The 12,832-nt window shown below is 33.4% G+C and overlaps 1 protein-coding gene across 3 annotated transcripts in view; it reads left to right on the forward strand.

Moving 5' to 3' along the window:
- Nucleotides 1–12,832, forward strand: part of FMN1 (formin 1) — a 513,415-nt gene that overhangs the window by 251,463 nt on the left and 249,120 nt on the right. For all 3 annotated transcript variants that reach the window (XM_074289191.1, XM_074289190.1, XM_074289192.1), the window contains one exon: nt 7,288–7,349. In XM_074289191.1, coding sequence (XP_074145292.1) covers nt 7,288–7,349 — 62 coding nt within the window. The remainder of the gene's footprint in view (nt 1–7,287; nt 7,350–12,832) is intronic.

Below are 12,832 nucleotides of genomic sequence, written 5' to 3' on the forward strand. Positions count from 1 at the left end.
TGGAGGAGAAAGGAATTTGTGACCAAAGGAGAACTAGAGCTCATTATTGATCACAAAATAGAAAATTTTGAATACATCAAATTAAGAAGCTTTTGTACAAACAAAACTAATGCAAACAAGATTAGAAGGGAAGTAACAAATTGGGAAAATATTTTTACAGTTAAAGGTTCTGATAAAGGCCTCATCTCTAAAATATACAGAGAATTGACTCTAATTTATAAGAAATCAAGCCATTCTCCAGTTGATAAATGGTCAAAGGATATGAACAGACAATTTTCAGATGATGAAATTGAAACTATTTCCACTCATATGAAAGTGTTCCAAATCACTATTGATCAGAGAAAATGCAAATTTAGACAACTCTGCACACCTGTCAGATTGACTAAGATGACAGGAACAAATAATGATGAATGTTGGAGGGGATGTGGGAAAACTTGGACACTGATGCATTGTTGGTAGAATTGTGAAAGAATCCAACCATTCTGGAGAGCAATCTGGAATTTTGCCCAAAAAGTTATCAAACTGTGCATATCCTTTGATTCAGCAGTGCTACAACTAGGCTTATATCCCAAGAAGGGAAAGGGACCTGTATGTGCCAAAATGTTTGTGGCAGCCCTTTTTGTAGTGGCTAGAAACTGGAAAACGGATGGATTCCCATCAATTGGAGAATGGTTGGGTAAATTGTGGTATATGAATGTTATGGAATATTATTGTTCTGTAAGAAATGACAGCAAGATGAATACAGAGAGGCTTGGAGAGACTTACATGAACTGATGCTGAGAGAAATGAGCAGAACCAGGAGATCATTGTACACTTCAACAATGATACTGTATGAGGATGTATTCTGATGGAAGTGGATATCTTCACATAGAGAAGAGCTAATCTAATTCCAATTGACCAATGATGGACAGAATCAGCTACACCCAGAAAAGGAACACTGGGAAATGAGTGTAAACTGTTAGCATTTTTTTTTGTTTGTTTTTCTCCCCAGGTTATTTTTACCTTCCGAATCCAATTCTTCCTGTGCGACAACAACAAAAAAAATTCGGTTCTGCACATATATATTGTACCTAGGATATGCTATAACGTATTTAATATGTATGGGCATGCCTGCCATCTAGGGGAGGGGGGATGGAGGGAAAGAGGGGAAAAATTCGAAACAGAAGGACTACAAGGGATAATGTTGTAAAAAGTTACCTATATATATGTACTGTCAAAAAATGTTATAATTATGAAATTAATAAATAAAAAATAAAAAAATAAAAGATTGAGTGGAAAGAAAATTGGAACTATGGTTTTGTGATGTCCCAAATTCACAGTGTGGAAATGCTATACACTATTTTATATTGGCAACTCATCTATAATTTATAACCTTGGAACAATGGGGGCACAGAGAGTATATAAGACAGAACTTGAACTTGATTTTCCTGGTCTCCAAGGAAAACCCTCTCCCTTTCCAATGTGCCATATTTCCTTTCTTATATTCAGTCATTATTAGTTGGGTTTGACTCTTATGACCCCATTTGGGGTTTTCTTAGTAAAGATACTAGAACGGTTTGCCATTTCTTTCTCCAGCTCATTTTACAGATGGGGAAATTGAGGCAAATAGGGTAAATTGACTTATCTAGAGTCACATAGACACTGGTAAGTGTCTGAGGCCAGTTTTGAACTTAGATTTTCCTGATTTTAGATAATAGCATTTTATCCACTTTAATAATTGTTTGCTGTATACATTGAATTGAACTACAAGGTGTTTTTTTTTTTTCACCTAATAGTATTTTTTTTACAATTACATGTAAATATAGTTTTTGATTCTGAGTTCCTACTTTTGCCTCATTCCTTCTTCACCTTCTACTTCCCCAAAACAGCAAGCAATCTGCTAAAGGTAATGCATGTACAACGATAAAACATTTTTCTACATTTCTACATAGTCATGCTATGAAAGAAAAATCAGAACAAAAGGTAAACACCACAAGAAAGAAAATAAATAAATAAATAAATGAAAGGTATTATGTTTCACTCTGTACTCAGTCTCCATACATCTTTCTCTGGATGTGGATGGCCTTTTTCCATCACAACTTATTGTAATTGTCTTGGATCACTGTATTGTTGAGATGAGTTAATCAACCATTGATTATCAGTTGAGCATCACACAATTTTGCTGTTACTTTGTATGATGTTCTCTTGGTTCTGCTTACTTCACTAAGCATCAGTTCATGAAAGTCTTTCCAAGATTTTCTGAAATCAACCTATTTATCATTTCTTGTAGAACAATAATATTCCATTACATTCATATACCATAACTTATCAGCCATTCCCTAATTGATGATCATCTACTTAATTTCCAATTCCTTGCTACCACAAAAATAGCTGCTACAATTTTTTTTGCACATGTGGGTTCCTTTTTAATATGTCACTAATATTGTTAAATGAGCCAGAAACTGCTCTAACAAGTTTGATTTGTTTTCCCCAAAAACTTATAAGAATGTGAATGTCATGATTCTGAGATTTCTGTTCTACTTGTAGAGAGAATAGAGATAGATGATAGAATTCCTTGTGAAATTGTCTGCAAGAGGAATCTTTATCCATCTCTCCAGGTACTATTATTAAACTTCAACTAGATGTCTAGTGATAGGATTTGCCTCTACCTTAGAGTAGCAGTTTCTATCATTACCTTATGCCCTTCATGATAAAAAGTTACTAGATCTTTAACTCCCATTCCCTAGAATTTGCTTTTGGGAATTTCTGAACCTAAACAATGGGTATCCAAGTTATATTTTTATCCAAAAGAAGGAAATTCCACAGCTTTTTTAAGTAACAGATTCTAGCTGTCTTGCCACTTAATAATAGTAATGATATATTAATTTCCAGTTATTTGCCATGTTTTTCTTTAAGATGCTTTCCCAATCATTAAAATTTTTAAATATAAATCTTTGCTTTGTTCATGTTCTTAAAATCTCTTTCTCTACTCAGGAGAAATGTGATCAGCAGCTAAGACAATTACCATATGTTTTTAAGTGAAATAATCTTTTAGTAGTTCTGTACATCATGATGAGCTGGAGGACATGGTCCATGTTATGACAGCTGGCAAAATAGATGCTGACTTGTTGCTGGGAATTTGCTTATAAGGAAGTATTGTGCAATGGAGACAGTGTATAATAATGCTACTTTAAAAATACATTGCAGTTTATTTTTTATTGAGCAAAAGGTAGCATTACAGTTTCAACCCAGTGGGCAAATTCTAAAACAATGCAGTTGTTCAGATAAAGAATTGTTTGCCTTTAGGGAAGTCTTCACATTTATTTTCATGAAGGTAAATTTAAGAATGGCCATGGTATCAGTAAGCAGCCTTTTTTCCTTTTTTGTACTTCAACAGAACACACTAAGTGCCCTCTGACCAAGTTAAAGATAATCGTTGTTTTGTTGGTCCATTGACTTTCTTAAGGCCAGTGGCAGAACTGGGTACCTGGATAAAGTCCTCCATTACACAGTTGAATTCTCATCTTTGCAAGTTTGAAGCCTTCTCTCCTCATTTCAGGTTCAAACAATAACTGAGTCCCAGAACTCCTTTTCCTCCATTGCTGATTTTGTTGTTGTTAATTTTAGTTGTTTAGTTGTTTCTGCCTCTTTGTGACCCAATTTTTATGAGTTTTCTTGGGAACAATACTTGAGCAATTTGCCCTTTTTACACAGTTGTAGAAACTGGGACAAAGGTTGAGAGTCACACTTATTAATAAGAGTTCTGAACTCCAAGCCAAATACTCTACCTACTATGCCACTGCCCTCTTAGAAATGGTCATTTCTAAAGACACAATTTCTACTGATTAGTCTCATTTGAGTGACCTGCCTTTTGAAAGTGATATTACTTTCTTTTTTAAAAATATAATAATAGCTTTTTATTTTATTTTTTAAATATATGCATGGGGCATGTTGGTGTAATTGGATAGTAATTGGCACAGTGGATAGAGCACCAGCCCCCTGAAGTCAGGAGGAGCTGAGTTCAAATCTAGCCTCAGACACTTAATGCTTCCTAGCTGTGTGATCCTGGGCAAGTCACTTAACCCCAACTGCCTCAAATAATAATAATAATAACATGCAAAGTTAGTTTTCAGCAGGGGGGAAAATGAGAGGAAAAAAACCCAAGCAAACAAGAAGAAGAAGAAAGGTGAAAATACTCCACTGTAATCCCCATTCAGCCTTCACAATCCTCTCTCAGGATGCAGATGTCTCTCTCCATCACAAGTCTATTGGAATTGCCTTGAATCATCTCATTATTGAAAAGAGCCAAGTCTGTGATACTACTTTCTGACCTGCGAACTATATTTAGTCACCTTGAATCTTTGTAAGTCTTTTTCTCATATTTGTAGAACCCACAAATAATTACTGCTCTAGAAAGGGCCTGATCAGAAGGTATTATTATGAAGTTGTAGAGTTTTTGATCACCTTGCCCAACCTCTTATTTTAGAGATGACCAGAGGAAAGTGATTAGCCAAGGTCACACAACTAGTTCGTGATAGTCAGGTCTAAAAAAGTTTTATTATTTTATTTCATAATATATACTTTTCTTACCCAAACCCAAAGCTTTCCTTTATATCAGAGATTAAAACAAAACAAAAAAAATGTGCAGCAAAACCAGCCAATACATTGATACCATTTGACAGTATACCACATGCCATGGTTCTATTCCTCTTCAATAAAAGGAAGGGAAGGCGTTTTAGCAACTTTTCTCTAGGAGTATATAATTTTAAAATTTTGTTTATATTCATTCTATGTATTACTGTGGTCATTGTATATATTGTTTTTCCTAGTTCTGCTTACTACATACCCATATCGCTTCACCTTAAGTCCTCCCAACCATCTCTGGATATCTCCTTATTTATCATGATGCAGTAATATTCCATCATATTTGTTTTATAGTTTATTGAATCACTTCCTAATCCTTAGAAGTAGAAGTCAATCTAAGGACTTCTATTTTATTCCTAGTTCTTTGCTATCCTAAAAAGTTCTGTCATGAATATTGGATACATGGGTTCTTTATGTGTTGGTCTTTATTGGAGTATAAACCAGTAGGGGTTCTCTGAATCAAGTTATGGATACTTGGTCATCTTTTTCTTTTTTGTGGGGAGCATGGGGGGCTTAATTTCATATTGTTTTCTGGAATGGCTGGATTCATTCACTCTACCAGCATTAAATTTGTGTGCTTATCTTCCTGTATCCCATCAAACATCAACTATTTCCACCTTTTTGTCACCTTGACCAATTTTGTAGATGTGAGTTGAAAAAAAAATTTGTTTTTTCATTTCTTATTATAAGATATTTAAAATAATCTTTCCTATGAGTGTTAATAGTTATAATCCTTTTGAAAATTGTTTGTTCCTATCCCTTGACCATTTATCTATAAGGAAATTATTCTAATTCCTCATATATTTTTGATATCAGGCTTTTATCAAAAATATTGTTTTCAAAGAGTTTTTCTCAAAAAGATCATCTCCCTTTTGATCCTAGATATGTTGCTTTTGTTCATTCAAATTGAAATCATCTGTTTATCCATTTATCTAAGGAAGACTGGCCTTGAAATTAGGAACACTCATCTTAGTGAGTTCAAATCCAGCCTCAGATACTTCCTAGCTGCATGATACTGGGCCAGTCATTTAATCCTGTTCACCTCAGTTTCCATATCTGTCAAATGAGCTGGAGAAGGAAATGGCAAAATAGTCTAGTGTTTCTTCCAAGAAAATGGTGAAACAAAGAGTTGGACATGACTGAAATGACCAAACAACAAAAGTTATAAAAGGTGTCTCCATCCATCTTCCTTCATTCGTAAAAACTATTCCTCTATTGTGACAAAAAGAGCTGTATACACTCCCATTTCCAACCTACATAAAGTGATATACTTAAAATCAGAAGAATAACTCTAAACTTACAAACTTAGTAAAGTGATCTTAGATTTGAGTCCAAATTCTTTAACTTCAAATCTAGTGTTCTTACTGTCAGTGAAGATTAGACAATATGTGAACATGCTTAGTAATTATACAAAACAATCAACAGATGTCAGGTTGAAAGATATTGATCATGACATACATTGTTAGAATAGGACCTTAATATATTCCTTCTGATTTCTGATACCCTATTGACTAAATAAGCCATTTAAAAAATATATTTTATTTTATTTTTTATTTTTGGCAAGGCAATTGGGGTTAAGTGATATGCCAGAGTCATAAAGCTAATAAAGTGTTGTGTCTGAAGATAGATTTGAACTCAGGTCCTCCTGATTTTTAGCTGCCCCTAAATAACCCATTTTCAACTGACTTTTTGGTCAAAGCCTAAATCATTTCCTTTTCTCACTCGTCACACTCACCAAATCATATCTCTGTAGCATTGGCATGAGGGTTGGTTGTATCATTCCTTGTCATGAGACTTGAGAGTTCATATAATGGAGGTCTCATCTTTTCCCATTCTAGTTCTCACAGGACTATGATTTTATGGTGTTCAGTTTCATTTTAGAACAAAAATTTATATTAGTAGATCAATAAGCATGTATTTAGATCCCACTTTGTGAATTTGTCTTGACTTCATGTAACATTGATGGGGTTCCCAAACCTGTATGTACTTGGGATTGGAACACTATTAAACTTGAACTAAAATTAGACAATTAAAAGGAAAATTTTTCTGTCACTTTCTCCATTTTTGTCTTCTTTAGCCTATAGTCAAAATGATCAATTGCTTTTACTTTCAGCTCAGTTTATACAAATTAAAGTCTAGTCTGAAGAGCATGCTTAGGTTTTTCTATCAAGAGAAGATTTCTGAAAGTTTGATATCTCTGTTCTTACATGCTAAAAACAAAACAAAAACTCAACAACCCATGTTTCCTGCAACTGTCTGCTTTTTTTTTTTTTTTTTTTTTTTAAGCATGTTCATATTTGTTCTCTGTGGGGTGTTAACTGGTTGTCATCTCCTCCCTCATGTCAAACATTCAACCCAATATTTATATGAAATACTCATCCATATTTTTTAGCCCTACCCTGCCTACCTAATCACTGTTTAGATCTCCTCGTAATCTCAAGGTCTACAAATGGTGTACTTGCATATCCTATGTCACATGTTTTATGTTTTGAATTCAATTCATATAAGCCCCCTTTTTTGAAATTTCTGGTCTTTTGGAATTCAAAGCAAGACAGTCTCCTCAGTTGACCTAGGGGAGGGCATCTATCCTTAGATGAATGTTCACATGAATTTTGTGAATAATTTCATGTTCCTTTTGTAATGACTTCTTTTGTAATTTTACAGAGTACCAAGCTGCAATTTTACACTTGAAGCGGGAACACAAAGAAGAAATTGAAAACCTTCAGGTACACTTCTTTAGTCCTACTGGTTATAGGAAACTGATCTGTTTCTCTCAAACATTGAAGTAAATTTTACCCTTAGATGAAACCTTTAAAATGACAGCTTTCTCTGATAATACAGGTTTTGAAAATACCCAGCAAACATTTAATCCTTGTTTTTCAGGAAAATCCTTCAAAAGAGTTGGAAGAGAAATGTGAAAATCAATGAAAGATTATTGTTATTTAAATGGAAACTAATTTAGGATGCACATGCCATTAAAGTATCACCGTATAAGAATTATTTCCACCTAGGTTCTAATTTGGTAAAGCTTTTAAGAGAAATGCCTTAAATCCAACAATGTACAAATATCATCTTTATAGACATATAGAGCAAAGAATTGGAAAAGTAAGTTATATTTAGGAAATGAAAAGTTGACTTGATTGGCTATGGTTTTGAAATGCAGGAAAGTGAACAATAATAATTAAGGCTAAAAAGATCTTTTGACATTGAGTTATATAGAATGATTTCCTTTCCTTTTTTATCTTCCCTTCTCTCTTTCCATACAATGTAATATATTTGAAAGATCATTAGTTTGGCAGTAGATCTTGTTATAGATCAGTTATCAATCAACTTAATGACCTTGAATAAATCAATTTACCTCTCTTCATTTATAAAATGAAGTATTTGCTTTTTTTTTTCTTTTTTTTTTTTGGAGGCAATTGGGGTTAAGTGACTTGCCCAGGGTCGCATAGCTAGGAAATGTTAAGTGTCTGAGGTTGGATTTGAACTCAGATCCTCCTGTGAAGTACTTGCTCTTAATTAAAGGCCATTTTAGTTCTAATATTATATGAGTCTATTATCCACAAAAAGGAGGTCCACATCTTTTGATATACTGCTAGACTTCTGTCCCACACAGATAAATGGGGAAGGATCTAAGAAGAACTGCCTTGACTACTCATTATCTGTCAATGTGACTAAGGTGTTATAAGCATTTTAACCTCAATTTGTCTAAAATAGAACACATTTTTCCTCAAAGCTTTTTTTCCAAACTTCCCTATTTTCTTTTGGGATACCTTAATTCTTCTAGTAGCCTGATTCTATTACTATAAAATTATCTATGACTCTCTTCACTCCATCACCACATTTATTCTGTAGTTAATGCCTTGCCCAATGTTATTGATGTGACTCTTATCTTCACAATGTTTTGTATGCTCTCTCTTCTGCTCAAATAGACACCATCTTGATTTAGACCCTCTTGATTTAGATCCTTAGGCTTTCTTCCTTGCTAATCTGTCCTTCATATGTCTATCAAAATAATCTTCATAAGGTAGAAGTCTTATCATTTTCATTGAAAAAATCTTCAGCTCCCCATTGTTACTACATTAAAAAAATACTAGAATGTTAGGATAAAATACTAATATTTCTAGGACAAAATGCAAATTCTTCAAACTGTTAGTCTTCCAGTCTGATTTTTGCTACCTTTCCAATTCTCTTTCGTATTACTCTACTTTCATGTTATCACAACTATATTGTACTCTTAGATATTCTCTGAGCTTTCCATTTTAATTTTAATAGACTCGGTCCCTTATGCCTAGACTATATATATTCTTTCTTTATCTCTACCTTCAGGATCTATAAGCTGCCTTTAAGATTCAGTTCAGGTATTATTTCCTTCATGTAGCCTTTTCTAACCATCCCTAAACTTTTACCCTCCTGTTATTAGTGAGAGGCAACTAGATTAGGAGTCAGAAGACATGTTCAAAATTTAGATCTGTTACTGGTTGGTGTGTCTCTGGGCAATTCAATTCACTGCATAGCTACCTGTTACAGTATATCCAGCATTGTGATAGACACTGGTGGTACCAAGACAAAAAGAAAATCATTCTTTCTCTCAAGAAACTTATATAGAATGATGGAAGAGAAGTGAAAAGCAATACACATATATATTAAAATAAAATTATTTGGGGGGTTTGGGTCACTAACAACTATGAAGAATTTAGAAAGACCATTTAAAGGAGGTTACACTTAAATTGATGAAGGGTAGTTTCATCCTTTTAAAGCAACCTTTTAAAACCTCACTTTCCTCATTTGTAAATTTGAGGATTTAGATTAAATGATCTTCAAGCTCTCAATTAATGGTCCTGTGTTTTCTCAATTTAACACTTACTTACCATATACATGTTTATTCTACCAGTAGGATATAAACCCTTTGAGGTCAAGAAATGTTTTATTTTCATCAGTATTTCCAATACCCTGCCCCAAGTGTTAGCTACTTAGAGGAAAAACAACTGAAGCATAGAAAAGTGAGTTGTTAGTCTTACTTTAAAAAATAATGCATATAAAGTCAAGTTCTTTGCAAGTTGCTGACCCTAGTGGCTTAGTAACTACCTAAATTGATTCATCAACCTCAAATGTCATCTAGTCCCATCTTCTTATTTTCAGGGTGAGGAAAATGAGACCATAAAAGATTATGTGATTAAATAGATTTGTAGTAGAGGTGAGACTTGGACCCAGGTGCCCTGATCTCTTCCTTTACCTCCATATTACCTTCTGTATTATATGAAGACAATTGAAGAATTTTTTTTTTCAATTTTATTGTAACTTATGATGAAACATTACAATTTTACTTTTAATTTCCTATTGTATATTTTCTATAGTAATCTACATAAGGATATACTATTTCTTTAACTGAAGTAATTTATATTTTAAATGTTACTTGTAGCAGCACACTATTAGATAATATATATACATGTAGATTTCAAATCAATCTCTTTCTCTTTCTCTTTCTCTTTCTCTCTCTTGCACACACACATACAATTTAGCTGAAGAAGTCAAATAACAGATGGGAAAAGAAAGAACACTACCAATGCCCAATAAAGGCAAAGGCACAAAAATTCAAGAAGGCTAAGTTGAGCTGAAAAGGTTAGAGAATTATTTCAAAACCAGTTGAGATTATATTCAAGGGAATCCTTAAGCTGAAGGCATAAATGGAAGATGAGAGAATAGTTAAAGGGACCTCAATATCAAAATAATATGAAGTCTTAAAGAAGTATAGAAACTCTGGGTAGATTTTGATACCAGGTTAAGATTCAAGAAATCATACATTTTGATTAGGGTCTGCATATGATATCACCCTTAAGTAATGATAGACGACATAGCAAACACAGTAAGAAAGTAAGTAGTTATTAATACCTTGATTTTGTTTTAAAATTACTTTAGAATCGGAATTATTAATCTTTTTAATGTTATGTATCCAACTTTCTCACAATTTATGGACTCCCTTCTCAGAAAAACAATTTTAGGTGCATAACATAATAATCTTACAAAGGAAATCAATTATATTGAAATAGTTGTCTGTGGGAGTTTCTGTTCTAAAATATCTGGCTTGCTGGTTAAATTTAATTATTCTAATTCAGTGGAATTTGTTTTAAATTTAAAAGGGCAAACAAAACCCCACCATAATGTCTTGGACAAAATTTATTTGTGATTTATGTTTTACCTGCATAAATTGTGCTATCATGAAATGCTTGGTGATTCCAATGAAGTAAAACAACTGCTGGATTTGGAATTGAAGAACCTGGCTTATAATGCTGCCTTTGCCAACTTTTTACCCATCTATATGACCTTGAACATGGCACTTAACTTCTGGGAACCTCAGTTCTTCATTTCTAAAATGAGAATTAGAGAAGATATCCTCTAAATATTCTTCCAAGTAAATATTTGTGATCTCAATATTCCTTCCTCCTGCAACACCACTGACTCTTCATAGAATTACTCACTTTATGGTCTGGAACTAGGATTTCTAAATGGAAATATATTTGACCTAGGAGCCTATGTTACTTATCTTAGCATGTGTCAACTTTTCTTTTGGAAATTTCAAGAAACTACATTAGGGAATTACAAATACAAACTGTGGACCCTCACCAAAGACCTTTATTTTGTAATGGATTTTCTGGGCAATTACTTTCATGTTGTCTTGATCTTATAGTCTTTACAATAAAAGTTGTGCTGTTTGTCCCATTTTTTTCCTGGGGTTGTTTTAAAGATAGAGGATACTTACTATAGAAAGGGCTTTGTCTGGTTTGGAGACAAAGGATTCTATAGATGCCAAGATTTCTTTGCAATTCTTTAAAGTAGTTTGAATTTGGAAATTTTCTGGTTAAATGAGGATAGAAAATTGCTGGTATAACATTTAAGTTTGTATGTGTAGTAAATTGACAGATCTAATGTGGAGAGTTCAAATATTATTGAAGTTCTAGGGTACGTTTAAAAAATACCAGCCATAATAAAAACCTTTTTACCTTCTGATACTTTCTTGTGAAAAGCCAAATAAATTCACTTGTATAGTTCTCAGTCTCCTAATTTAAAAGCCACTATTTTTCAGAAATCAGTTTCCCTATAAACTTTAATAAAGATTGTATACCTGGGATGTTCACTCTATTACAACATCAGAAAAATTTAATTTAAACTGAATTAACCAATGTTGTATCCTGGATATAGGTACCAGAGCCTCAAAGTATGAATTAATGAATTCTCTGAAATTTTCATTTTGGTTAAAAAAAATAATAATAAAAAAGTGTACTTTTGACATAAAGCAGAGGAAACACAGAGGGGAAATCATCACTTCGGCTGATTTAAATTCAAAGACTGGAAGGAGCCTAAGTACAAATGCACTGTATATACTGGAACCCTAGTTGACTGTCTGCTGTGAGCAGTGACCAGTGGCAATATGGAGTTCCTGGAATGAGTGAAGGACTTGAAGTCAGCAAGATCTGGGTTTAAAACCTTCCTCAAAAAGTAATTAGATTTTGAGAAATTCACTTCACTTCTCTGAGCCTCAATCTCTTCATTTGTAAAATGGGAATAAAGGCAGTACCTATTTCACAAGGTGGGTGTTAGGATCAAATTGGATAATATATATGAAGTGTATTGCAAACCTCAAAGTCTAAATATTAGCAGTTATTAACTGTTGAAGCCATCTTTCATCCAGATCATGATGGGGCAGCTAGATGGCCAGTAGATAGAATACTGGCCCTAACGTCAGGAGGACCTGAGTTCAAATCCAACTTCATATACTTGATACTTATTGGTTGTGTGACCCTGGGTAAATAATTTAATCCCAATTGCCTAATAAAACAACAACAGGAACAAAGAACAAAAAACGAATGAAAATCCAAATCATGAGAAATAGGATATTATAAATCAGATAATTATTCTTCTATAATATAGTCTTTCTTATCTATATCACTGTTTAACCACTTTTAATATCAGAGATTAGTCCTTGTTACATAGTTGATGCATTAGCTTTCATTCTTACCAAAGTGTTTAGAGTTGTAGCTCCTTTTTTTGATTTCTTTTCATTCACATTTGGAGTTAGAAAACTGGAGGTCTGATTCCCATCTCGTGAGTCAGGCAATAAGCATTTATTAAAGTTCTATTAAGTAAGATATATATCAGTATATAACTAGATATTTGTCAGCCCTTGGACTTCATATAGTCCAAATGACCA

This window comes from Sminthopsis crassicaudata, chromosome 2, assembly GCF_048593235.1.
Source record: "Sminthopsis crassicaudata isolate SCR6 chromosome 2, ASM4859323v1, whole genome shotgun sequence".
NCBI classification, from domain to species: domain Eukaryota; kingdom Metazoa; phylum Chordata; class Mammalia; order Dasyuromorphia; family Dasyuridae; genus Sminthopsis; species Sminthopsis crassicaudata.